Source organism: Ciconia boyciana, chromosome 4, assembly GCF_034638445.1.
Source record: "Ciconia boyciana chromosome 4, ASM3463844v1, whole genome shotgun sequence".
NCBI lineage: Eukaryota > Metazoa > Chordata > Aves > Ciconiiformes > Ciconiidae > Ciconia > Ciconia boyciana.
Genome location: NC_132937.1, coordinates 96,130,940 through 96,158,718, shown reverse-complemented (window position 1 = coordinate 96,158,718; position 27,779 = coordinate 96,130,940). Strand labels below are relative to the sequence as shown.

Here is a 27,779-nt window from a genome sequence, read left to right as displayed (position 1 = left end):
GTTTAAATACTGTACCTGGATGAATGAGCCGGGGGCTAGCTTGGTGGAGCTACCACCTAGCATCCGGTCTTGCGCACAACTTGAAATAAAGTGATATCTCGGCTCTGTGTGCGTATCGGGTGTTGCACACCAGGTAACAAACTCCGTTTGTGAGACAACATGAAAACCTCAATTTGAATGTCTATTTTGTCTTCTATCCCTCTGCTCCAATCCCAACACACTTCCACATACCGGAGTTCAGAGATGCTCCACGAAAAGGAATCATGGCACTTGTGGTAACGCCCTGGCTTCACAGCAGACCTAACTGTGATATGAGTGGGTGCATTTGGTATTGGAACATTGGGGTTTAGATCAGTATTAGAAAAAGTCTCCAGAGCTGAATAAAGTCCCATTCTCTGTCTAAATAAACAAGCATGGGTAACAGGTTGGGTTTGTTTGTTTTTTTTTGTTTTTTTTTTTTTTTTTTAATAAGGAATGTTGTCAGTCCTATTTTATTATGCGTAATAGAAAGAGCTGAAAAAAATCAATATAAGCACTGTATCTAGCCTATTTAAAACTACAATCACAATGTTATCTGAATGCCTTACAACATTGTTTAAATCCAACAAGTAGACAAGAAAACAACAAATCTATGCAGGGTTTTTTATACATATGGTGAGAAAGTTTGCAAAGTGTTAAAATATATTTTCTGTTCTGTATGTTTCTGGTACAAGGAAGTGATGTGTAGAATACTGTATATTTATGAACAGAGCCTTGACTTATACAAGCAATAATCGACTTCAAAACATACAATGTATATCTTAAAATATCCCCTAGAGCTGCTCATATAAAGTCAAATCCAGCACCTACTAAAGTTCAGCCAGCTGACTCTTTGACTCCAGTGGGCACTTGACTAAGCCCATGATAATTGTGAAGTACCTGACAGTCTAATTGTATTCATATGAAAAAAATCACATTGCATAGATTTAAACAGGAAGACATGCAATAACAAGACAAGTCACAGTATAGCAAAACCTTGTTTCTTTGGTGAAACAGAAGCAGATATAAAAGTTACAAAGATCTTAGACTTTCATTCACAAAAAAACAGACATTCACATTATACACTATACAAGATAATAATATAAATAGAGAAAAGTATTATGTGCATTGTCTGGGGGCGAGGGGTGGGGAATGAACCGGCCAACACAGTGACGCACTGCCACGTTGAACGCACAAAGATTGGGTAGACTCGATGGAGCAGTCACTGCAATTTCTTAAGAGATGTTGTCTGGAACTGTAATTACTGTTCCCAACGAGCTATGGCAAGGTCACTCCATGGGCAGCTCTGCCTAGTACAAACTCTTATATGTTGGCTGGGTTTCAATTCTTTTCCTTTCCCTTTCAACTTTTTGCATCATATCCCCACACTAACACAAAGGCATAAACCTCCCGTCTGTGTTTTTATTTGTAATGTTATTTTAAAAGGTATATCATAGGGAACTTGCTGTTCTTTATTTTCATTTTTTTTCTTTTTTTTTTTTTTTGTCCTGTGCCCTAAGGTGTGCAAGGCACTTTGCAGAAATAACAGTCCTTTCTGTGGAGAGGTCGTTTCAAACATTACCTTCTACACTTACTGTACACATCCAGGTCAGTCATCGAGCTGACCAGGGTAAGAAATCATAATAGTAAACTCCTACGTACACACTGCACCAACTACAACCTATAATCTCCTTGTGCACACATTTCCTTCTAGAAAGCCAAGATTCTGATTCTTCTGTAAGTCACACAGTTCTCACCCATCTAACCGCAAACAAATGATCCTGTTTAGCAGGAATTTTGTTCTCCAGGGAAATATCAGTTTAACTGAAAGATGGTTCCAAAAGTGGAGCTCAGGGGCTAATACTGCACTGGCGAGCTCTTTTAATCTTCTTTGCATGGGTAAAATAACATCCAATAAATTAAATCAGTATGGCTTACTTCATTTATTTATGTACGCTTCACAGCTGCAGCATTCATACACAAACATTCATTACTTTATAAAAAGATTAAAAAATGGTTATATATACAAAATTATTTACTTTTTTGATTTTTGTTTGTTTTTTACAAAAAAAATCCCCCAAACACCAGGTCTATCTCCATTTTAGAATGCAGAGACTTGTAATATAGACCTTGTGGTTAATGTCATGAAAGTAAATTTTTTTTCTTTTTTTTTCTTTTTTTTTTTTTTCTTTTCAAAAAAGTGGCCCTGGTTGATAAAGTTAATGTATTAGCACTTGGATTTTTACAGGCCCTCCTTGTCAGACACAACTCCTCCATGCAGTCCTTTCTCATGAATGGTGAAGCTGGAATGGAGAGCAGAAAAAAAGTTCCACATTGCAGTCCCTAGTTCATGCTTCATTGCCACTTTTATGTGCTCTGTCTAAACTTTGCATCACATGGACACAAACTGTACCTTGGATGGGAATTGGCACAGTTCTCATTAAAAAAAAAAAAAAAAAAGAGTCATGTAACTTGTGTGTTTATCTTCACCTGATAATAGCAAATTTCAGTCAGTGAAGTTATTTCAACCATTTCCAGCCTAGGTAAACAGCATAAAAACAACGTCATAAATGACTGAAGACCTCTGAGGCCGTTCTAACCATAAATATGCCTGAAATTAGTGTGACTTTTCATTTTATATACAGGATTTTAAAAACAACACACAATTAAACAACATTAAAATCATCTTATTTACATTTTCATTGGTGCTAAAATCGAGCTGTTTAAATATTGCAGAAGGCTGGTATATATCATAAAATGGTCCACACCGATGGCATATAGAAAACTAATAATCTTTATAGGCTGGAAATGGTTTCCTTTTATCCCCATAAGCACTTCTCCTTTTTTTTTTTTTTTTTTTAATTTTCTGATAAACACCATATTTTTGCAAAATGCATTGTGAATACCGCAGTCCATAGTTTCAAAACAATTTGATAATACTCCTATAAGTGATAGAAAAGGCACAGAAAGTTATGACTTTGGCTGAAATGGTGGAAATCCCCATTCACCATTTAGCTCTCAGCGCCTTGAGTCCTGCCACGTCCTGATCCAGCGATGATAGTGTTTTGATGAATTTAACGATGTTCCCTTTCCTGATGAAGAATGTTTATAGTAGTATTTCTTAGAGTAAGTCCTTTGGTATGTGGACGCTGCAATGAGAAGGAGGAAAAAAGGGAAATTAATTTAAAATTATTTAACTACGAATGGGCTGGCTACCCGTCACTTTACAGTTCAATTTATTCTTGATTAATTAGAGGGTTAACAAATTATTAACTGGTACTATGACCATGTTACAGATGGGAGAAGTGTCTCTCACATACAGTTAGACCACAGTTGCAGAAAGAATTGTTGGTGTTATTAGGAACCTGTTGATTTCAGGGGCTTTGTAAGAGTGTTGTAGTTTACTTTAAAAGAATCTTAGTGGCTTCTGCAAAAACGGAAGAGGAACATTTTCATTAGTTTTGGAGCCCTGATGTTTTTTCCTACAGATAGAGTGAGCAGTACTATCATACCAGATTTGCACTTCTCTTAAAATATATGTTCATTGCTTATTAATCTTAAATTCGTCATTGTTTCTGATCCAGCACCGATTTGCTTTCAAAGAACTCACGATTCATGCAAGTAATTTTAGGCATATCCCATCTTCCATTCCCTTGACACCGGATGGTTGGAATATGACGCTGGATGAAACCATCTTTGCAGTGATATCTAATAAGGGAGTTGATCTCATAACGAGGTTTCATCTTCCCAAAGGTCTTCGCATTTTCCACAACAGGAGGCTGACCACAAGCAACTGAAAGGAAGAGAGAACATAACCCAAAACAGCAGTTTGTAAATGCACTTCTGAATATGGTACTGACCTCTAAACCCTGGCTAAGGGAAGATGTCAAGGGACCTCAGTTACACTCCCAAGAGACACATCCAAATAAGGACAGGGAGATCAGTCTTTTCTGTAGTTCTCCAGTCTTGTAGACCAAATACAGTAATGATGAAAATTAGAAAACAGCAGATAGTATGGTTAGTATTGCCTTTTTGGTTTAAATTTCTGATGTAAATTTGAGCCAAAAAGGTTGTCATACTCACACAAAGAAGTGACTTTCACTGGAAAGCTGCAAAACCTGAAAACCAGTGAAGTTATTACAGGCATTTAAGAAAAAAAGTCTCATTTTCAATACTTCTCATGTCTTCCTCAACAATAGACTATTTAAAAGCACTTAAAACTGATGGATCTGTCAAGGCCCAGAGAACATGTTAACAAAAAGTTGTAAATGGTAATTGGGAACAATGGAGCGCACACAAGGTTTTGGCTGCTTTACTTTCCCAGTCTGAAAAGGCAGAGGCAATTCCTAAAGTATTGCTGTACGGCTCCTGGTAACAGTCAGGTTTCCTGTAAGTATCAGCTCTAACAGTGTATAAACCAAATGTGCTTTTCAGAGTCCAGCGGTGCCATTAAACTAGATGGTTTTGGAAAAGAGGAAGACAAAGGTCAGCATTACTTGATGGATGAAAAGTATGCTCAAGTGAAGCTGAAAAGCTAACCACATACCAGTGATCAGCTGCCTGCTCTGACTGCCTACCAATATTCTGCTGCCCACATACTTCACAGTGATGCCATCCCAGGAAAGAACAGTTGGTAGTATCTTCATGGTATGCAAGTAAAACCGGCCTGCCTGGTACATGAATGCCTCTTTTGCTGAGATCTGTACCTAAGAAGAAACTTGCTGGGTTTTAACCAAGAGTTTCAACTATGTACACTTGTGCCTGACTCAAGAACAGATTAGGTAGAGATGTAATATGTGGATACAGACGATGGATGACTTTGTGAGGCTAACTCAGTTGAGGGCTCACTGTACTGGTCACCAAAAATCAGCTAGAATTTGTCATTTTAGCTTTATAAAACTGGAATTTAGAGAATTATGGTATTGTTACTGGAAAGTTTGTACCTGTTCCTTTCTTGCAGGTATAGGTAAGGTGATAATTGCATGGTACGTCATTCCACTGCCCATTCTCATGCCATATTATAACAACACAGTCTTCTCCAGCAGAAAAGAAGCTGTCTGGCTGGTTTGGTCGCCAGTTCTCATATTGCTGCAGAAAAGAGGAGCAAAACATTATTCCCAGTGCTGGAGTATATTTACATTCCATCTTACAGAAGAACACACAATATTACCTTTGGTGAAGAGCAATCTCAATTGTTTGATTCAGGCTGTTAAGCACAAACTAAACAAAGCTAGATTTATAGTATCATCCCACTCTATTAACAGATTATCTCAACAGGAAAAAATATTCTGATCTAACTTCTCACTTACTGTAAACTGATGTCAGGTGAACAAAACAAAGTGACACAATTCAGTGCAAGCAAAATCTGATCCTAAGTGTGTTGAAACACACTCTTTTCTACATAGGCAGACAAGAATCGGAATGCCAGGAAATGCAGTAAATAGCCCATAAGCCTCATTAGTCCACATCTACTAAATGGCAAATTACACATAGCTTCTCAGACTCAAATTATTTATTCTCTGACCTCATTTATTGAAGTCATTCAATGGGATGACATGCAGAATTAGGTGTAAAATAAGTAAAGGTGTCAGAATGTGTCCCCACATCATTCTGCAGATTGATATTTCCATTAAAAAGGCCTAGGTGGCAGACTGAGCATATACAGCAGCCTTTCAGCTTTAGAAATGATGATCCAAATTCTGCCCTCTGTAGAAAAAACAACTCCAGACATCTGTGAATATATATGAATGAAACCAGAAACTGGCACACTAGTTTTAGAAGTAGAAATCTGATTGTTGGTATGTGACGAAAAAAAAAGAACCTTCAAATGGCTGAAAAATATCTTTAGCATAAAAAAAAAAATAGTTCCTTAGCCCTGCACCTGGGACACACATCTGGCATATCGATTTGGGCAGGCTCTGTTCTTTGGGATCCAAGCTGGCTACACGAGGATCTGCACTTACTTAGCTACACAGCTCTGCAGCTTTCAGCTCTGCATCTACCTAAAGATATGTCCCTACCAAGAGCTGTGGATGCTGGCTGCTGGCAGGCTGTGCACAGCTCCGTGCATGGGCTAAACCCGCATTTATTCCACTGCAGAATGCACTTTTTCAAGCATGGCCAAGCTCGTCATTGCACAATGTCATTTTTGGATGACAATTAAGTAGGATTCAGTCTGTTTTTTCAATCAATAAGCAGGAAAAATAGAAACCAAGGGAGTGGCACACCGACTGAAAATCTATGCAGTAGTCCTTGGTAGGGGACATATAGCCTACTGTCCTTGCAGTCAGCAGAGGTGGGATAATCTTTATCCCACTTCCGGTTTAATCCTGATCCCAAATGAAGCACAGTAATTCGAGATTTGCGTAACATTATGTAAAGAAAAGCTAGAGAACATTTGGGAAACTATTCTTAGTGATTTTCTTTGGGATTTCTGTTGTGTCACTCCAAGAAGAATTTAATGAAGGATAAAAATAGATATCTGAAAGAACTGGAATTCACATAAACACCAGACATTAACCAGGCAGCTAGCCCCTTGTATGGTCAAAATGACACAGTTTCTACAGTGCTTATATTTTCCTCGGTGCTTATACCTTTCTGTCTAGAGCTGGCCCATATTAATGTCATAAAAGTTTAGCTTTCTATTTTCTTAACTTTATGAAATAACCACTATTCACTGCCTGGGCAAACAAATTTTAGAAATAAAGTTAACATACCACACACAAGTAGTATTTACCTTACAATGAATCAAACTGTGAAAAAACTGAGTTAAATACTTAACTTTTTCCTACCACGTGTCATCTTACCCATCACAGGTTTTAATTATCCAATCAATTTAACAATCATGGTCTAAATAAATTTGTTCTGCACTGAATTTATTACCTCTAATGAAACATCCCTCTTTTTATGTGGAACTAACTTAATTCCATCTCTACATTTCAGTGTTTAATAGTCCTAAACTACAATACACTCCAACTCATTTACTCAAGTCCAGAATTCAGCGTTTCACATTAGCTTATAAATCAGAATACAAGTTTTGAAAGCACAGTACCCAAATACCATACATATGAGTCAAATGGGATCTGTGGTGTGGGGGGTTCCTGCAACACCTAGTGCAAAAAAAAAGAAAAGCAAGCTCTGTGCGTATCTCCTGAGCCAGTGAGAAGGAAAATGGGGAGAAAGGAATATGCCCATGCATGGTGTGTATTAATGTAACTTAGAGTGCTCCAAAACCCCTTTTCCAAAAGGGTATTTTGGAATGGCCGCTGAGCCAAAGGTCTAACACCTTTTTACAGCAGAGGTGGTTAAGGATGCAGGAATCCAATCAGAAGAGGTCATGCTACCGCAACATAGAAAGCTACTGCCTGCTAAACCAGGGATAGCTGAGTGCATGCACCCACTGAAGGCTTAGGCTTGCCGATGGTACTGCCCCAGATACCTGCTCCATCTCCTCTACACGGGGGGCTGTGATGCACCTTCAGGAGCACCACAAAGTATAAAGCATTGAAGGAAAATCCATGGAGGTTTCACTTGCGCTGCAGGGAAGTCTGTCGGAGTGTTGTGGAGGTGGGGTAAGCAGAAAGAAGTGATCAGCTCTCACCTTCACCTCCGGATGTCTTACTACTCAACCCAACTGAAAAGTAAGATTTGCACAAGTGTATGCATGGTTGGTTACACTGCTCAGATGATGGGCAGCAACTTCTTAAGTTGAGGCAATCCAATTGCTTTCAAGAATATGCCCAGATGTACAGACACATAGAAAAATTAAAGAAAACAGCACAGCTAGTGGTGGAAAATTTTGATCAATAACATCCTGACAGCAAAGGAAAGACTTCAACAAGCCTTGCAGCTGTTTCTTGTGGAAATGATACTAGAGAGCTGTTTGCTTCCATAAGGATTGGAGTGTGGGAATGAAGGATATTTAATAGCTATTGGGGGTGTGTGAGCTGAAGGTGCTCAGCAGCTTGCCAGCTCCCACCCTAAGCACATAGACTCCATATGCTCTTACTTGTGACTCCATAATGGCTCCAAAATTTGTGTTTGCTTTGCTGGCAGGGCTGCAGCGTAATGGCAAAGGATTATATCTAGGCCCTGTGGTTTATTCAAGAATGTCTGATATCCTCCAGCGTGACTTGCTGTTACCTCACATCTGATATCGTCATTGCACGGATTTATTTTGGCTGAGTAACTCTGATTTTGCTTGGGTTTAGTGCCAGAATTGCTTAGCAGAGGAAGTTCCAGACTGCTGAATTGCTTTCTTAGGTCTCCACCCAGCTCTTCTGTAGTTTTTCAACTCCTTATTTAGCCACTGATAATGGGATAATGATACAAAAAGATTCTCACAGTTTGAGTGGAATAAGTTGCTAGACAAATAAACTAATATTTTGCTTTCCTCTTACGGATTACATTCTTGCATGGCCATGAGCATGATTCTGGTTTTCATTTACACTAGTGTAAATCAGGGGTGACTGCAGTAAACCTACAGGAGCAAAAAATTAATGGGAAGGAACCAAATCCCGTAAGTCACATACTGATTTTTACTGTTTGTTTTCAAAGGTATCCCTTACAATCTCTCATACCAAGTGTGCTAAGTGTAAAGACTCCCCTACCCTTGCAATAAGTGCAATAAGCATCTAAGATACTCAGGTCATAATTATTCTGTTGGGAAACGCTGCTCAAAATATCCTGAACAAGATGCCCTTTTTGAAGTGGCTATGTCATTTAAGATCCCTGTATTTCAATGCATTACTGTCTTTTAGATAAGTATATTGTACAACAAGAAAAAAAAACAAAACAACTTAATTCCTTGGCAACATGTACCATTCAGGTTTGTTTGGTTTTTGAGATCATGTCCAAAAAATACCAGCCATATTCACAGAGAAGCCAAAAACTGCTGGCATTGTTCCAGCTATCCTGCTGCTAGGTTATATCTTCACGTAAACTGTTATTGTCTCAGCAGACCAAGGAAACCGCAGTAAGGAGCACTGTGTTTGAATTGATAAAGCTCATGACATCCTTTTGCCAACAACCAAGCTTCAGTTGACACCTTTAGCAATGCTCTTAGCTGTATCATTCATAAGGTATGACTTATGTTTCTGAAAACCTAAATAGTTTCAAATACTAAGTTAATACATGAAAGAAAAGCTGCTACAACCTTTTTAGTCCTCAGCAGAAATACTGCTGGATTTTAAGCAACATTACCACAACACATGTGAAGTTTTCCCCTGGATTATAATGCAAAGCACTTCCAGACTGCACATTTTAGGACATATAATCTTAATTATGTACATGACTCAAAATGTACTTCAAAGGAGGTTTGGCCCACGACACTTTTCTCCTCCAGCCATGAAGCGTGCTTTGCTGAGGTGGCTGTGGAGAGGGAAGTTCAAAGCAACGCAGGCGAGTGAAGGCTGGAAGCACATACCTTAGGCTCAGGCAGACACCACTGTACCAGCCACTCTGCAAAGTTCTCAACGTCCATGATGGCAAGACACTTTTTTTAATCAAAAAAACAAGGTTTCTGTGTAATCAAGTAACTGCAGGACCTAGCCTTGGGGACAGAATTTTGGTCCCTGTACATTCATTTGGTCCTTTGGGAGCCACACCACTATAGTCTGTCTTGCCATCATTTCAGGCTGAAAACTGGAGATCCTGTCATGCTCTTTATGCCTTTAATTATACCATAGTAATTAATCTTTCTTGTACAGTTTTTTTTGTTGCAACCAAAGCCCATGCTGACACATTGGATTTACTTGTTCTAGCTTTCTCTGCTAAAGAGCACTGAAAATTTTCCTGCAGAAAGAGAGTGGTTGGTCCATGGGTTAGAGCTGCAGCTGAGACAGGGTTCAGTTCTTCAGGCTTCCTACGTGGCATTAGACAATGCACTTTGCTGGCTGATTCCCAGTCTGTAAAACAGTGACAATGTATTCTCTTGCCTCACAGGAGGAGCTTGGATATGATGGTTACAAGATCCCATGAAGACATTTTATTAAGTTCCACATTTTTGGGGAGGATTTCCTTATATGGCATTGAATTAACTCACAGCCATAATCTGCCAGTTGGGTGACAGGCTGACTTTTCACATAAATTAAATCTAAGAAAGCCAGGATTATAGCAAGAGCTGTAAAGCAGCTAACTTTATTAGCTAGTCACTACTTTTTCGCATTGAGATGGCCGCTAATTAAACTGAATGAGTATAGCCTTCCCATCATGTACAAGATCCTAACTTGTGGGAGAATTGTTATTTAAATTTTCAGATAACCAGCCTTATTTGAGGGACTCATTTCCGTATTAATGAGTAATTCACTCAGCTCTTTCAGAAGTTTGCACTGACAAGGTAAATCTACAAGTAAGCAGTATCTCAGCTTTGTGACACTCATTTAGAAATTTTAGCCATTCCTTTATCTCCAAAAGGCACATCAAGCAGCTGAGATCAATTGCTTGGATTTTGCATTCCAAAATAGTCAACAAGCACTGTGTTTAATGAAGCACAACAAAATAAACTACTGATGCAAACAAAACTTTACTGCTTGACCTCCTTATTGTGTAAAGGCCAATAATCTTTTGTACATAACTAAAGCTAGGAAATAATTTACCTGAAATACATTAATTTAGATTTACAGGGTTAATGCTTTTCCTTCTGGGAAAAGGAAGCATGTTTTCAGCATGTTTAAATAACCTTAAAGTACAAATCTGTCTTGGCACTTTTTGGCACTTGTAATTTCCAATGCAATTTTTATTTTCTTTCATTCTGGCTGCTTCCCTATCTGATTGCTTCTTAACGCAAGACTAATGAGGTAAATCAAAAAACCAAGGAAAGATGTAGGGACTGGCTGACTGGATACTCTCTGCATCATGTCGTCTTAAAGTGAAGCAATGTTTCCTGCCTGGTATTTATCACTAAACAAGCTGAAACCACCACTGCAAAGCTTACTGGCTATTGTCCTTTTTCCCCCCCCATAACTCTGCTAAGAACAGGAATACACTTTTTTCACAATAGCAGACAAATTCTTAGAAATCTTTATCAGGAAAGCCCCTGAAAAAGTCCCTCGCTGTGGAGGTTCTGTTATAATCGGATAGCTTAACTAAAAATTGCATCTCACTTTCAGTAAGTCCTGGCAATAACCCAGTTTTATAGGTTGGCTGAACTACAACAAGATCAGCACAAGGTTACAATGAGTATATGGATCAGTTCAGAAAACCCTCATTTGTGGCTCATGCTGTTATACAGCACTGATTCTGTTACTTGAGACACTCATGGGAAGTTTGAAAGGGGTTGCATTTCCTTTCGATAGAAAAAAACGCAAACAGATTACTGTGAAGATTTGGCAATGCCTGAAATACTTCCATTAAGTTAACCTAGTATTTAAATGCATTTATACATTAGGAAATACAAGAAACTACCTTATAGCATAGGCTCTGTTTCACTTAATTTCACCCCAGTCCTTCAAAGGATTTTTCTGTTTAATTTTATGAATGGCAGCAGTCTGACAGAACTCCAAAAGCATTCATGAGATTAAAAACTCCATTCAGTGAGTGCTTAAGCATATACCTTACTTTAAAGATGTAAGTGGTGCCCTAAACTCTATAGGGTAGATCACATGCACAATTCAGACACATGCTAAAATAACTTGCTGAAGGAGGGACCAAGCTAAGTGTGTTGGTAAATCTTTGCTGGGAGAAATTCTAGTCAATTTGAAGACAACTGCTATATTTAAACTTACCTACAAGCGCATACAAAAATCACATGTCATGATCCTGATATTTTTTAGATCATAATTGAATGGCTTCCCTCAAGCCTTTAATCTGGGCTTTATTTGCATGGGATTTGGGAAACTGGCAGGATTTGGATCAGGCAGGCACCCAACACTCCCCGTTACAGAGTCACACTGTGAGCAAGACAAGCTCCCAGAAAGAGCTTTGCTAAGGACCTTTGCAAAAGATTTCACTTGAAAGGGTTTTTTGGTAACAGAGCAGTGGGCTGTATTGAAAAACTCTTTGATTTCCTGTGCAACAGCTTGCAAAAAAAGGGATTCTGAATAACACACACTCATGTATATCCATGAATATCCAAAAGCACTGACTGCAGATTGAATAAGCAGCAAGATCTGTGCAAAAATAAATAATTTGGAAAAGAAATCTAAAAAAAAAGGATTCTGAATAACACACACTCATGTATATCCATGAATATCCAAAAGCACTGATAGCAGATTGAATAAGCAGCAAGATCTGTGCAAAAATAAATAATTTGGAAAAGAAATCTAAGGAATACAAATGAAACAAGTAAAAAAGGCTAGCTGATGAAGCTGAAAAATAAAAGCACTATCAATCCTATCTTATAGGGGAAGCTGATTGTGTGGTGGAGCAGATGACTAGCTCTGACATTTTTTTGAAACGATACCATAGTATGACAACTTTTCCATGAGAAGCAGAAACCACTAAGTATGGCAAGAAGCTCCCACTAGATGGCAATGTCTACTCACTACTGAGTCCAGATACTATGAGTAGTTCCAAAATAGTAATTACTCAGAAAATATCTCTTTTATTAACTCTTTAAAAGCTAATTGAAGCCAGTGGACATGACTCCATTGACTGTTATCTACTCTGTACCGACTCTTCTTAGAGTAATAACTTTCATCATGTTTTATACACTGTATAGTTCAATTTTGTGGGTATACTGTGTGTGCTGGGCTTTCAAAAGTCACCTTAGTACAGAGACTGAGAAATGAGTGGCAAAGAGCTGGTGAAATTCTCTTGCTAATAGGCAGGTGTTTTACTGTGGAAGAAAAGTATGGCAGGGTGTTAAATGTTGGTTGGTATAATACATGTTCTTTGGGAGTCACACTAACATAACTATATATTATCAACATGATGCAAATTGCATGGGGTGTGACTTACTCTTTTTGTGCACAACTGCCAGGAGAGCCACTGAAAAAAGGAAAATCCTGCACTTTGTCATTTATGTCAACAATTACTGTAGGTTTGAAGCTGTCCAAGAGTTTTAGCCCAGAGCCAACCATAACGAGGCTCTGAAGTAACTGCTGACCCCCCTGGTAAAAATGAGACAAAAACCCACTTTGTCCAAGAGGCCCTCCTTACTGCCTATGACATACTGAACTAAAAATATACCTGTCATTAATAACATTATATAGTTCTCCTCCATTTAAATGCAGGTCAAATGAGCATCTTAAAAAGAGGCTGTAATGACTGACTGCAGCACAAAACCAAAACATTTGGTAGATTTAAAATCTCCTTCTCCAAGGATCCTGGGGGACATGGGCACAATGAGCTTTTTGTTTGCAGCTGACTACAGTACTTTTTAGTTTGTTTGCTTTATTTAACCCTCAGAGGCAGGCTCCTTCCCTACAATACTCCATGCCTTTTGAAGGTTTTTGTGTTCAATAAAGTTACTCTTTCTGAGAGGGGTGCAGTTACAGATTTACTCAAGTTAAAGCATTCTGATTCACTGACCAATAAAGGAAGGAAAAGAGACGGCTTTGTTTTTGCCAGAATTAAGTTCTGTTTTGTTTTGCGGGGTTTTTTTTTAATGTAGCTACCTAACACTGACAACCTGAGGTCCAGCATTGCAAATCACAAAGCATAAACCCTCCTATGCCGAAGGGAAGAAAAACTAACGTAGAGTCTCTGGACAGTTTTAAAAGTGGCAATATGCCCCATTACTTTCCTAGCTGGCAGCATTCTCCAAGTGACAGACAATCTGGCCACAGACACTAGCCAGCTCCTTATTACAGCACTAATCTTATGTAATGGGAGTGAGCTCACCGCCCTACAAAGCACTAATTATCAACAGCATTTTCCAAAGGATATGAATAACTCCCCTTGTGAGATGGAGGCCCAAGGCACAACCCCAAGTAGCTATATGCGCTTAATCCATAACATGAATAGCTCCAAAGGACTCCTTTACCGCTGTGCCTGCTCACAAGGGTCCTTAACAGTGAAACGCCAGCAATCCAAATACAATGGAGAAGCTGCCAAAAGCAACACCAGATTTTTTTCTGTTTGGATGGGTGTGCTTTACAGCTGTAAAAGTTACTATTCACAGAACTAAGTGAATTATTTAAATTCAATTTCCCTAAGATATTGTCAAATGTCACATTGTGTTCACTCTTCCTTTGATCAAACCAATTATTAAATGTCTCCACTGATAATGTAAGTTTTGTTATTTTGTAGTTTGTATTACATCGAATTTAAAGTATACAAAGATCCAAGTAGGCATGGACAAATTCTGCAAATTTTACAAATTCTATGTGAAATTCCTCTTTTCACATAGTTCTCTGAGTATTTAGGCCTTGCTTTCTTCTCCTGTATCACTGTGATTTTCCCAAATGTATTTGTTTTTATTGCTTAAAGCTTTTTATGATAATGGTGGGATGAAGATTGTCCATGATTCATCCTTAAAGAGTTGTTCACTATCACAGAAATGCTAGAAGAAAAGTCTACAGAAAAGTGCAAGAATAATTTTGATTCTGTAATTTTTAAAATGTAAACCAAGTCTTATATATAGCCATTTTCATTCCTGTGTATAATGTAAATCAGAGGAAAACTAATGCTTTCCCACACCAAATGCCAACAGAACAGCCCTATAACTACACTGCCATAGAAGAAAAGCAGAGCTAACAAATCATGCTCTTTAAAATACTAAATTATTTTCTTCTGCCTCTTGCATCTGTCAATGTAATCATACCTGAAATGTCTTGAGCAGAAATTGGCTTGATTTTCAGGAAGTAATGAATAATGAAGCTCTAAAAATGTTGGGGTGCTGTGACTTCTCTGAACACACTTCAGTACCTGCTCTCACTACCTTCACCTTTGAGACAAATTATCTGAAGTTAGGGACTAGGCAGATATGCCAAAGTTTGCAGCTTACGAATTCCCTTCCTACTGGTCCACGTGATCTCGGATGTTGTCAGTATTCCAAGCCCATGCTTGTGGCAGTTGGCCTAATCTCCAGCTCGCACTGAATTTGCACCACAAGTGAGGATCTAGGTTTCCTAAAGGAGCATTCACTTTTTATGTTGTACTAACACAGCTGCAATCAACTCTTTTCCCTTGATATAAAAAGGGAATGGTTGCTGCTGCTAAAGTGTTTTTCATGTGGCCCATCAGCTCCAGAACACGAATCCACCTCTCCCAACCACCAGAAACACTGAAAAATTCGTTCTTTCAAAACCAGAAAAAATAAAAGAAAAGAAAGAGTTTGTACATGAGAAAAGATTGCTTCCTGCCATATGGATACAGTACAGCAAATCAGAACAAATTAGATTCATACGGGTAGCCAGCAATGGATTCCACAGTTTAGTTTAATTATAGCTTATTTTGTTCTGCATATTGGACAAGGTAGCCTAAGCTTAGCCAAGGAGCTCCTTTGAAGACGTGCTCTGACCTTAGCCAAGAAGCTCCCAATTTGTTTTTTAAAGAAATCGCAAAAAAGACAAATATAAGCAAACTGGCCTGGCCAATAAAATCCAGTATAATGAAAAATCAGTTACCTGGAAAGTAATTTGTATATGGAAAAGTAGCACCTGGACTGACAATTAAACATTACGGCATAAAAGGTATGACCCAACTACTTTATTCATGTTATTTTGCACTTTTCAAGTCCAGTCTGTGTTTGGGATGTAGTGGGTACAGCATGCTGAAAAGGCATCTTTTACCAGGAGATGGTGAGGCTTTATCTACACAACCCAATCCATTGCATAAGATTATGCCATTTTGCCTGAGAGGCAGGAAACTGCTGAGCAGTTTTAAATTAAAAACCACTTTACAATTAAGAAATAAACCTGCCAAAATCCCCTAAAAGCACACAGATAATTATGCATCAAACATTTCAGTGACGTAGATCAAAAAGCCTCCTCAAGTTCTCTTTGCAGGAACAGAACCTACAATACTATGATTTAGGAGTGTGCCCATTTTTATTTTGTTAGGATAATTTTCCGTGTCTTAAAAGTTCTTGTTATGGAAAACAGGTAGACTCAATACAGAAATGGACAAATACCATGTGGACCAAAGAGTTTTAAATACCATTCCTTGCTTTCTCAGTGAATCTGATTGTACTTGCTTCATTATTCAAGATACCAACATTTTCCTTGAGGAACTCTGAGAATCAGAGCGTGTATTTACAAGATCATTCTTCATTTATTCCAAGATTTGCTTACTGGAATTATTTTTGCAAGTTAAATGTAAATTCCAGTTGATACATGAAAAACATGGACAGGAATAGAGGGGCTTTTCTGACTGCTGCTGTTTCTGATGAATTGCTAACAGCCAGTATTTTCTATAGGGGTTAAAAAAAAGAAGGCCAAGATATCAAAAGTGGCTGACTATAGTTAGTCCACTACTAGGCACCTAAATAATTGCCCCTGTTTTCAGTAGGGCTTGAGCCTGTCAAGGGGACTCTAGGTTCAGTGTAGGTTTCCCAGTAAGAACCTTAATTCTATATGCTCACTTTTTAAGAATCTTGGTCACTTTGTCCCACACACCGTAAAAAACAAAAAAAACTCCTATCCCACTGAAGGGGCATGAACGGATCTCATCTGGACACTGCACAGAAAACTGAATGGCCCTTGCTTATTTGATTGGCGAAACTATCATCCACTGATTCATGAGGTAAGGGAAATTTCCACAACCTCATCTGAGAATTTAAGCTTTCTCACATTTCTAGGCCAATTACAAAGGTGAGTTTATCACCCTCATCTCACATGAATCGACAAGAAGTGTGCTCAAAAAAGCCCCCTTGTATTTTGGGATCCAATGGAAGTGAGACAGCACAAGATTTATATGCCAGTGCTGCATATGACTATGAAGTCCACAAAAAATAGCTAAGGTGGGCACGTGTATTCAGTAGCTCACTATAGTTAGAAACAATGTGCAGTGCACTTGGAAGTATGTCTGTTAGTTTTCACTAAGGAACTCATGTACGTGCTTTGTCCAACTATCATATTTAATGGTGGCTGGCACTTAGCTTCAGTTTAAAAAATCTGGAAAAACACAACTTGGCATGAGCTGAAAATGTCAAAAAATGACTGATTTCCTTCCATTTAACTCATTGGTTGAAATACCTTTTAGGTGCAAAGAAAAAAAAGGTATTTGATCCCTTTTCCAGAAATTGCTAATAAAATGCATGCCAACACCTGGCAAAAGAATTCCTTTCAACATACTGGATATTTAAGTTGTGGGTTTCCTTTTGTCCATGGAAAATGAGCACCAAAGTAATCCAAACCTTGTTCCATAATCTCTAATGGTAGAGCCTGTGGTTCAATATTCCCAATTCTAGGGGGTTTTTTTGGTTCAGAAAGAAAACTCATGAAAGAGAAATCACTACAATGTATCACAACTATTTCATGTGGGCAGTACTGGGTCAACTGCAGCACTGGGCGAACAATTCCTTCCACAACATGTCTTGCTGTTGCTGTTGTTGTTAATTTGCTTTTTCTTTTAAGTCTGCCAAGCATCAGAACTTTTTTTTTTTAATCCAAAACCTAATAAAATCATGTAAGCATGATTTTCAGATTAAACCAAGCTGTTATTGGCAGAAAATTCAAACAAGTATCAAGATAAAGATGAATGTACATCACTTGTAGATGCACGGTCTATCAAAGAGCTGGAGTGACTTTTCTGATAGTAACTCCAAGAAAACTCTTATATCAGGGGAATCCTCAGAAGACTTGACAAATTTTCCTCTGTGCCGGAAGTGTTGAATAGAATTGTAGATAGATAATATTATCTTGGAGAAAGCATGGAGCTGGGCAACAAAGTTAGAAACAGCTGAATTACAGATGCACCCTGATATGTGAAACACAAGAAGGCTATTTAGATTTTGACTATATGCAAGAGCTACCTCTAATCTCAGAAATTCAAGTTAGAACCTGAGTGTTGATGTAATAATGCTGTTTTTTATGATCACAAATTGCATTAATGCATTTAACGCTAACATGACTACTGTTCACCTGCAAATACAAAAATGATGTAATATTTTGACCTACACAGTATTCAAATTCATTGGAATTTTAAGGTATCATCAGGGAAATACATTTGATGCATATATTTAATTATGTTATTGTTCCTATTAATTCCTGGAGAAGTAATGAATCACTGTAACCAGAAGAGTGGTTAGAAAGTATGAAAAATAAGTTAAAACCTAGGGAAAAGGAACAAATGAGGAAGCTGCTCAGAACCATGGTATCCAGGAACCATATGGAATAAGTTATGAGGGAAAGCTATTGAAGCTATGAACGTAAATGATTTCAAGAGACACCTAAATTGTTTCCGAAGGAAGAGACAGAGGGAAGTTGTTAAAAAGAAAAGAAAAATAAAGTGGAAAAAAGATCAATCAAAAGAAAAATCTGTTGGACAGATGGTCTTATTCTGTTCCTAGAATATCTTAATTTCTTAAAATTGAAAATTAAAGTAAAAATGTAATACCACATTTGCCCAGTAGCCTGAATTAAAAAATAGAATCTCAGCCCTAATTTTAATTTCCTTGAATTCGTTATTCAGTGACATACTAAATTTGTCTTTGCAATATATGAGCATGTATCTTCTTTTACAATTCCCAGTGTAAGATGGGCTGCCCCTTCAGGCACTACATTTATGCCCAAATTTATCTCACTTAATTTTAGACCCCCTACTGAAGTGTAGGCTCCTTGATCAACCACTGCAGATGGCCTGGACCACCCCTGAGCTTCAACCAAACCTAAGTCACTCTCAGAAGGTGCCTGTTACTGCCAGTGAGGTGTAAGAAGCCACATCAGGAGGCAAAGAATGAACTCATCCAGAATGAGTAGAGTTCAAGGCCATGGCCTATTTTGTGCTCCCAAAAATACATAAGGATAGGCAAGAGAAAATGATGAAATGGAACTCTTCTGCTTACATCCTGCAAGACTTTTTGGCTCCAAGCACAAATGGGTGCATTGGTACCACCACAGATCCACTGAGCAATCAGTCCAGCAACAAGAAGTTTCATCATCTCTTTTCTTCCCCCCTGTGTTGTCACCTGCTATACACGGTAGTTTCCCCAAGAAATGGCTTATTTACAAGCCATTGTAGAGGACTCTAAACCTCTGGTTATTTACATGAAATGGTAATAAATGAAGCCTGCTTTGCCCCAGGTGTCTTTCTACATAAGTTGTAGCCACATGGTATGCAGCAATGATCATTGCATGCATGTGTGAGCATGTGCATATGTGTGTCCAGATGCTTTCTGCTTTAAGAATAATTCACAACTGGAAAGGAAAATAATAAGCATAACCAGTTCGGGGTTTTTTTAATGTAATGTTCTTCCATGGGTGTTAAACAGCAATAAATCACCTGTCCCTTCTACAAAAGAGACTGTTTTGAATTGGAAAGAGCTCAATCATTTCCTGTATCCATCAGCTCTTTGATTTAGGTTAGTTAAAGGTGGGTAGAGTGTTCTCCCTCTCCTGCTGATTTTCCTTCTTGTTTTAAGGCAATAAGAGGTATCAACAGCATCTTAAAATTTTATGGACAGATTACTGGTTACAGGCCTCCTGAACCACCTAAGGATGGCTGCTTCTCCATCCTAGCTGTAGACCTGCCATACAGACTAGTATGCCATGTTGCCATACTGCCAACAATACTTGAGAGGCTCCTTTGTGCACTCTGACAGACCCAGTGAATGCAAGAGCTTGAATGCCATATCCACTTCTGAAAAATGCATTCTGCTCCATATACGGAAAGGAGAGGAGAATTGCCACATGTGTCCTTGCATAAGACCAGAAGAGCACAAAGCAGCCCCAGCAGAGACCCTTAAATTACTATCTCAGACTTTTTGAGTTTTCTGTTTGGAAGCTTTGAGAGCTCCCACACATACAATAATAAGAACTAAGAATAAAATTTCACCACAAAATAGTAGTTATCACGAAACAAGAGTTTGCTGGCTGTTTGCTTGGGTGCATATTTAGTGACTGCATTTTTTCATGCAACTTCCCTCATTGCTGGTGGGAATTTGATAAGCCACCACAAAAAGAAATGAATGAGTGATTTCATTTCAAAGGCATCTTACCAGTGGGCTACCATCAGTCCAGCGGAAATCACGCTCAAACATCTTGTCATTGAGGCCAATCCACTGGTAGTCATGCCCAATACCTAAGGAACCAGAAAGATATTTTTATTAACCTTCCCATAAATGGAAGAGATTTCACCAAAGAAAATAAAAAGAATTTGCACAGAATGAATCAGACATCCTGTTAAGATTCTTCCACTCGTTATGCAAACAACTATTTACAGGCTGTTTTTCATCTTTTCAATTTTGGGATGTCTATAAAAATGCAGATTCTCATCTAACAGTTTTAAACAATCCTGTCTTTTCCCTCCTGATGATGTCTCCCAAAGAAAACAGATTAGTTTCCTATCTGAATGCATATGAAGGGGAGAAAAAAAAAGCAAAAAAGATTAAAATAATAAAACCACATATTTTAATGTACATTTTTCAGGTTCCGGTTAGGCTGTGACCAGTGTTGTCTAGATTGTGCAACACAACATATAGGAACTATTTCTTTATGCTACCTAATACAATAAATGGTGGCATAGTCACTGATGTCAGGTGCACAAAAAATCTAAAGCCTCCAGAAAAAAATGTTTCATGAGTTTCCAATGCCAAAACCATAGTTCCTGTTCTCTTCCTCAAAACCAAAGTATTTTCTATGTAACAAATAATAACTTAATAGTGATAGGGAACTTGCATTGACTGCAAAAGTAAACATGAAGAACACAAAGTGTGTCTTTTAAACATTCCGAAAGTATATTTTAAGACAGAGGTGTAAAAGCTGAGTGATCAAGAGGATATTTCACTAGCTCTGAATTCTCATTGCCCGCTCTTGTTTAGAGGATTCCTAACAGTACATACGGTTCACAAAGATCTGCTCCTCATGAGACAAGATGCTTGTCAAGTGTGCTCCCTGGAGACGGCATTCCCTTTCAGCCGTGTCCCATGTACGCCGATGGGCAAAGTATTTGTAGCACTGTCCTTGGAACTTGTGCCAGCCATAATCACAGGTCTCCGTGTCTGTAACAAACAAATAAATCACATGTCTGTCAATGGGTGTGAAACACAGACATGTTTCATGCAAGCGGATGGATTTTCTGCAGGGCAAAGGTTCAAGAAGATACCCACCCGTTAAGCGGTAGAAATGCAAAAAATCAACACTCATCCTTGAGACCTCATTACATTTTCAGGTATTTCTGTTTACCCAGTTTCAGTATAAGCTGCAAGAATATTACTTATGTAAGGAGTATAGTTGCAACTGGCAACTTTGTGAACTTCCACTGATCGAATTGTGCTGAATCTGGACAATCTCAGGAGGACATCTTCAGTCCGTAATTCTGGATGAATGAAATGCCTGGATGTTGGACTGCATTTCAGTCTACATTTCATCTGAGTTTTCTGAATCCGTATATGGGGACGGGAATTTTTATTTGCAAGGCCAAATAGTTGTTTGAGTGACTGTACTGAATTACCTTGGTTTGGAAGAAACTGATAACTGAAAATAATATGAAGGAAAGTCCTTGTGATTGTTCAGTCCACAGATGCAAAACTGCAGTATTACCTTTCTGAACTTACCCCTCCAAATCCTCCTCCAAAACCCATCTTCCTTGACAAAGTCTAACTTAATAAACTTTAGGCATTAGTTTCTAAAGAAGGCTGTAAACCTGAAATACAAAGTAATGAAATGCACATTGCCTGTGCTTGTATGAGGGATGGTACTGATAAGAATGCATAATAGACAGAAGTTCACATCAGCCAGTATATCCTTTCATCTAAAGAGACATAAACACGAGCCTTGGAACAGTAACAATCCGTGGATTTGGCGTTAATTATTTTGTCAAGGTTAGGCAGCCATAAACAGAATAGATGGCAAGAAACAACAAAGTTCTGTTTCCAAATTTGCTTCTGCACCAACACTGCAAGAATGAATCACAGACAAAAAAATCAGTATTAATAAGATGGGCATAATAAATACGATGCCTGAATGTGTCTGAGCTGTGCTTGATGCCAAGAAGAACTTGCCACTGAGAAGAGAGTGTTTTAGGGAGGAATGGAGAAATAATAGGGAAAACTCAGATTGTTTTGAGTTATGGCAGATGAAATGGCATCATAAAGGACACTTCAGCAGAAGATTACAGCTTGTTCTGACTACAGCTGGTTCCAGCTAAGTACATGATGGCTCACCCTGAAAGGCTTCAGTTGCCAGATGTTGAAGAACAGAAAGACAAAGCTTGGCCTTCCCCACCCACCAAACAGGAATTTGCCACTTCCCACCCAGTTTTATCAATCCTCAAACAAAACTGTGTCTGGAAGCAACTGTCTGGCCTTTCCAGAGGTATAGATATGTTCTGGGTATGAAATTGGATTTCTTATTTTCAGTAAGTCAATATAGTCAACAGTCAATAATATGCTTTGGCCAAAGGGGCTCTTGCATTAGTACAGAAAAAGCCAAATATGACAGAATATGCCAATGACATATGACTGCAAATTATTTAACTATGATATTTCTTAGGTTTGAGCAGCTACCACCTGAAAGACAATTGTGGAATAATTTTTTCACAACACAAGGCTGGTTCTTAATTCATAGCAGGAAGAGGCCATCCACATCCCGAAGCACCAAAGTGTCTATTTTTTTTGTTAAAGTTTTTAAATCTCCCAAGATAAAAACTAGACTTTACATGTACATAAATGGATTTAAAAGTGCAAACTTATCACTTTGGACGCTTAACAGAATTTCTCTGACAATTCCTGGCAACACTAATAATGCAGCAGTCATTGTCTTTGGAGTCTGCTACCAAAATCATTTTCTAGAATTCATCAGTACAGACATAAATGTGCCAAATACAAATGCATAATAGAGTTTACACTGATTATCTCTCTTCTATTTTCAACAAGTTAAGCTGTAGAAAACTGCTTGTGCCTTGAGTAATCCCAGCTATGAAAAAGGAATGTAATCTATACTACCAACTTGGTAGTTCGTTATCTTTTCCCTCTTTGTATTCTGTATGAGGTGCAGGCTGCAGATACAGCTTTAATCTCTGGCATCTAGGCCATTTTAAAGTTTAGTCTGCCTTTGGCTTTCTAGAACATTTGTTTAACCACACAATGCTGACTAAGAGTGCTATGTCCTTTGCGAAGGCACTTAAGATTTTATTATTCTTCTTGTTCAGGGCCTCCCTTGTCCCACAGGAAAGAAGTCAGATAACAGCAAGCAGCATTGCATGCTGAGAAAATCATGGCCAGAGAGCATTTCCAGGCTATTCTAATCAAGCCTTCCCTGGCCTCTGCTAAGGAAGAAGTGCACAATTCGAGAGAAGATCTGCTGAAAGGCACATGGGGGAGGCAAAGAGGCTTGAAAACACAAAACCTAGAAGACTGGGTTCAAAGAATGAGATATAATGGCCCGAGCATGAATCATAAATAACAAAATTTATCTTCTTAAAATAGAGGATGCCAAACAGTGACATAGGTACTCTTAGTTGAAATGCATGCACTGCAGTGCACATACCACTCCTCTCTCCTATCCAAAATGGCATTTTGTTTTCCAAAGGGGAAAAGTTGAATAACTTCTTCTGCACCTGTTTCTAACCCAAATCTACAAAGACAGAAAAAGACAGGGCTGATGGCTATAGAATACAGAGGATTTTTAGATGGGGAAGAGAGGATTTTTTTTTTTTTTTTGAGAAGTTGATGAGAAGAGGGGAAAAAGGAATGGGGAAAGGGAGAGTCAGGAGGCTAGAGGATTAAAAATGTAAACCAGGCAAGTAAAAATGTGGGGACTGTTTAATTGCTGCAGTGCTTTGTCCTGCGTGTGTGTATCTTACTACATTAACAAAGCTGAAAGGGTGACACAAAGGTAAGGGCTCCACATGGGTCTAAGTTTTTAATGCTTTTACTGAACCAGTAAAGTCTAATTGCAGGTGGCTGTAAATTTTCTGACCTGATCACCTGTGAGCAGAGTAGGGGCAAGCACTGACTGAATACAATAGTCCATGTTCATTCTATACTTATCCAGGGAGGTAATCACAGCTTTCCGTAACCTTATTCCAGAACACGATGGAAAGACTGAAACACTGCTTGCCATATTTATGGTGTTTTAAAAGTTGACTGACTAGTCTTAAGATTTATGACAATTTACAGGCTTTTTCAGTGATGTGTGCAAGGAGTTACTTATACAACTTCTGTTCTCTGTAACTGCAATTGTATATGTATAACAACATCTCTAAACACTGCATTAAAAAAAAAGTTCTCTGTAAGTTTAAAACATAGATAGGTACCACTTTTTCAACAGCTGCAATAAGCTGCTGACAATAAGTCCCTTGTCTTTAAAGAAATTCCATAAGAGGCTTAAAGAAAATAAAGACCGAAACACAGGTACTAGAACATAATGAGAGTCTTACTCAGCTGTGAATTTCATCTGTGACTGTCTGCCTTCAGCTAATGAACAAATGCCTGAGGCCCATTAGCCCACACATCTCGAGGAGAAACCATTTCTCTGGTAAATATTCAAAATAATCCCTTCTCAGCTGAAAGACATCAGTTAGAGACCATCTGTTTTCAGAAAGTATCTTTGCACTGAGTCCTTCTCAAATACTTCCATCCCAAGCTACCAAGCCCTGGGAACAAAGTGAATCAAATGAGACCAGAGTAATCACAGACATTTGAACAATTAACTTGGGTTATAAAAAAACATTGTTCCTGATATGATGATTAAAAAACCCAGCTGTTTTGTTTTCAGAACCTGGAAGAGAACAGCTGGTTGTATTATCCCAAGGAGGCATGTCCCGTAACAAACACGTATGTGCCATTTTGGCACACAGGTCTGTGCATGCAGCTGCATTTGGTAAACAGGCTAGCATAGGTGCGCCTGCAGAGATCCTGCAGCAGAGAAAGCCAAACCTTAAGTTTAAAACACAAACACCGTTCCTTGAAAGCAGGTAGGCACCAGTTATAACAGCAAAAGGAGAAAAATAGAAGGAAACTCTATCCAGCCAAGGAAGGAAGAGGAAAATCTAAACAAATGCTCATCCAGTTCTCATAAAGAACACTTCTTGAAACTGAGGTTCAAATTGCAAGTCTCTACCATTTTCTCATGTTTTCCCATGTCACTATTCATGAAGTAAGGTACTCCTTACCACAAATACAGATGGCCAGATAATGCAACAACAGCCGCAGACTTTCATGTACCACACTGGTCCCTGGGGACTACTTTCTACCGTTGCTTCCACCAGCCTGGTGTGAGACAGGGTATCAAACAACCCTCCTCCCCTCTTTCCCCAAACATGGAGCTTGCAAAGCAACGCTTCAGGCAGCACAACTGGGAGGATCTGAGCTCTGGGCTCATTTAACTGGACACCGAGAGCTCTCATAAGGGCTTTTCACAGAGGGGTGACAATGGAAAGACTGATGGCTCCCCCAGGATAAGACTGCATCAAGATCTACTGTAGCCTGCAATCGCCCTTTGAAAAAGTGTTTTTGGGATATTTCTGCATTTTAAGAAGTGATGTTCAAATGTCACCAAGTGGCATGCAGAATATGCATCTGTACTTTGAAAAGATACATGTGTTGGGCAAAAGAGAGTATTATCTAATAGAGGTATTCCACTCACTTTTAATCTAGTCTGAACCAGAAGTGATGCTGACTTACTGAGCTACCAATCTAGTTTAAAAAGGAAACACCCTCAGCTGCTCTATTTCTAACATCAGACAACTTTAGCTCTCTTCAGGAAGAAGTTCCTGGGCTCAGATTGTCTGCTGAACTGTTTCCACCTGGCAAGAAAAACGGCTGTCAGGGAGCCAATTACAGCTCACTGAGTCTCAGGATTGATTTCCCTCACCCTAGGTTAGATCACCCTGAAGGCTCCTCTAACTTCTACCATCTGCCGGAGCTCCCTGATGTGCAGCTGCACTGTCCTCTGGTCACATCCCCTGCTAATGCTGACACAGGCGTAATACATCAGCCGAAGATCCCTTAGTCTAGAAAAGTCTCACAGGGGCATTTAAGTGAAATTCTGAGCTCTACGTGTTTTCTACACCAGTGTTGTGGGACCAGGATGCAGTGGAGTTGTCTCCTACTTTGAGCTTCATTTCCAGAGGCAGTGCACGCTCACTGCTTCCATTCCCTTCCATGGCATTTTGAATACTCAGCACTGTGCCTAAGAAAGCCCTTCAGCCTGACTTTTTTCAAAGCTTTCTAGAATGAATAGTATATATTGGAGAAAAAAAAAGAGTAATGAAATATAATCTTGGTGTGCTCAACTCCACCTTTCCTGTGGCACCGAGGTACGCATTCTGTCGTTCTGGCTGGTCTTTAAATCTAGTGAGGTCAGGACTGGTGCCTTGAAATAAAGCCTGCTTGCCAGACAACCGTGTCTGAATTGCCAACACAGTTTTATTTTGTCTGGTGGAGTGGAAATTTGGCACTAAATGCTTTTCCCAAGTCCCAAACCACTGCAGGACTTTAAGTGGAGGAAATTTAAATTCCAAAGCTGAGTGAGCAGGGCTCTGGTTCTGATTGACAAACTAGGAAATGTTCCCATTAACCACCTAAAATGCGCTCTCAGGTTGGTCATAAAAAGCAGCTTAAAGCTACCACGGTACTCAGAGCCACTCGCTACTATGGATTTGCTGGAATGAAGGTGAGGAGGAAGGGAGTGAGAACATTTATTTCTTTTGTTGTGAAAACACTGTCAACTTATAATTTTGGAGAACAGATTCAGGAAGTCATTTAAAATTACAAGGTTAGCCAGACTACTGAAAAAGTTAAACAGTTAAAAGTGCTGGAGCTGGTCAGCTTTGAGAGTTTTCAGCTCTAACAAACAAATCTCTATAGGTTGAGCTGAAAGAGTTTGCAAACTGCCTTTCACTGAAGATGAGAAACAAACATGAAAATACACAATATTAAACAAATCCAAAGGTCTAGCTCATTCACCTGTGACCAAAACCACTCAGCTTGAAGAAAAAGAGAAAAGTATTTTCGTAAGCTTTAGAAAGCACACTTTAAAACACCGTTTCTTTTTCCCATGGAAATGCCTTCATTAATTTTACTGACAGAACAGATTTTGCACCCTGTTTCTCCTCCTACATGCACATATTGAGTAAGCATCTTGCATTGTAAATATTTCTTGTAAATACAGTGGGATTTCTTGTAGGCAGTGTTCTAACAATTACAGAGACTTGGATGTTTAATCTGATTTCAGCTGTCCAGTTTAGAAACCCTTTTACCCCTTCCTTGTAATTGTGATCCTGCACCTACTTTTTCTAAAATAATCAAAGGAAAAATCAGTTTGAAAATTCTGGGATGAAGTTGTCAAGGCTGTGGTCCCCAGTGGATGGGTACATAATCTGGCATATTCAGTAGACTATTCCTGCTTTCCAGTGATGCTTGTTGGAAGTGATGGGATATGTCTTTCACACTGTATATAATTTTTTAAGACAGAAGCTTGGTCAGAGAGTAACTCTGCTCCCACTCATTACCCCATAAGCATCACTACAGTAATGAGACAACCTCGTATGTGTCTTCCCAGTAGTTCCTTCCAATATGAGCAGGCTGTGCTTGCCTTGGAGCCACCTGAAAACTGTACGGCTGTTGTTATTTTGACACAGAAACTGCCCAATATATCAGTTTATATTCGGTACAGCAGTAATGTGACTTCCAGTGAGGTTAGCATGTGGATAGAGTTTGCTCTCATCCATCTGCAAAAAGTGATGCAGATGTAACCTTAAACAAAAAGTCCTGA

General features: G+C 38.8%; 1 protein-coding gene across 2 annotated transcripts in view; it reads right to left on the bottom strand.

Moving 5' to 3' along the window:
• Window positions 1-628: 628 nt before the first annotated feature.
• VCAN (versican) overlaps window positions 629-27,779 on the bottom strand; it is a 115,747-nt gene continuing 88,596 nt past the window's right edge. For both annotated transcript variants that reach the window (XM_072860701.1, XM_072860702.1), the window contains exons 11-15: window positions 20,903-21,061; window positions 20,060-20,142; window positions 4,962-5,106; window positions 3,629-3,811; window positions 629-3,167 (exon numbers count right to left, since the gene is read on the bottom strand). In XM_072860701.1, the coding sequence (XP_072716802.1) occupies window positions 3,037-3,167; window positions 3,629-3,811; window positions 4,962-5,106; window positions 20,060-20,142; window positions 20,903-21,061 (701 nt within the window). In that variant the 3' untranslated portion in view covers window positions 629-3,036. The remainder of the gene's footprint in view (window positions 3,168-3,628; window positions 3,812-4,961; window positions 5,107-20,059; window positions 20,143-20,902; window positions 21,062-27,779) is intronic.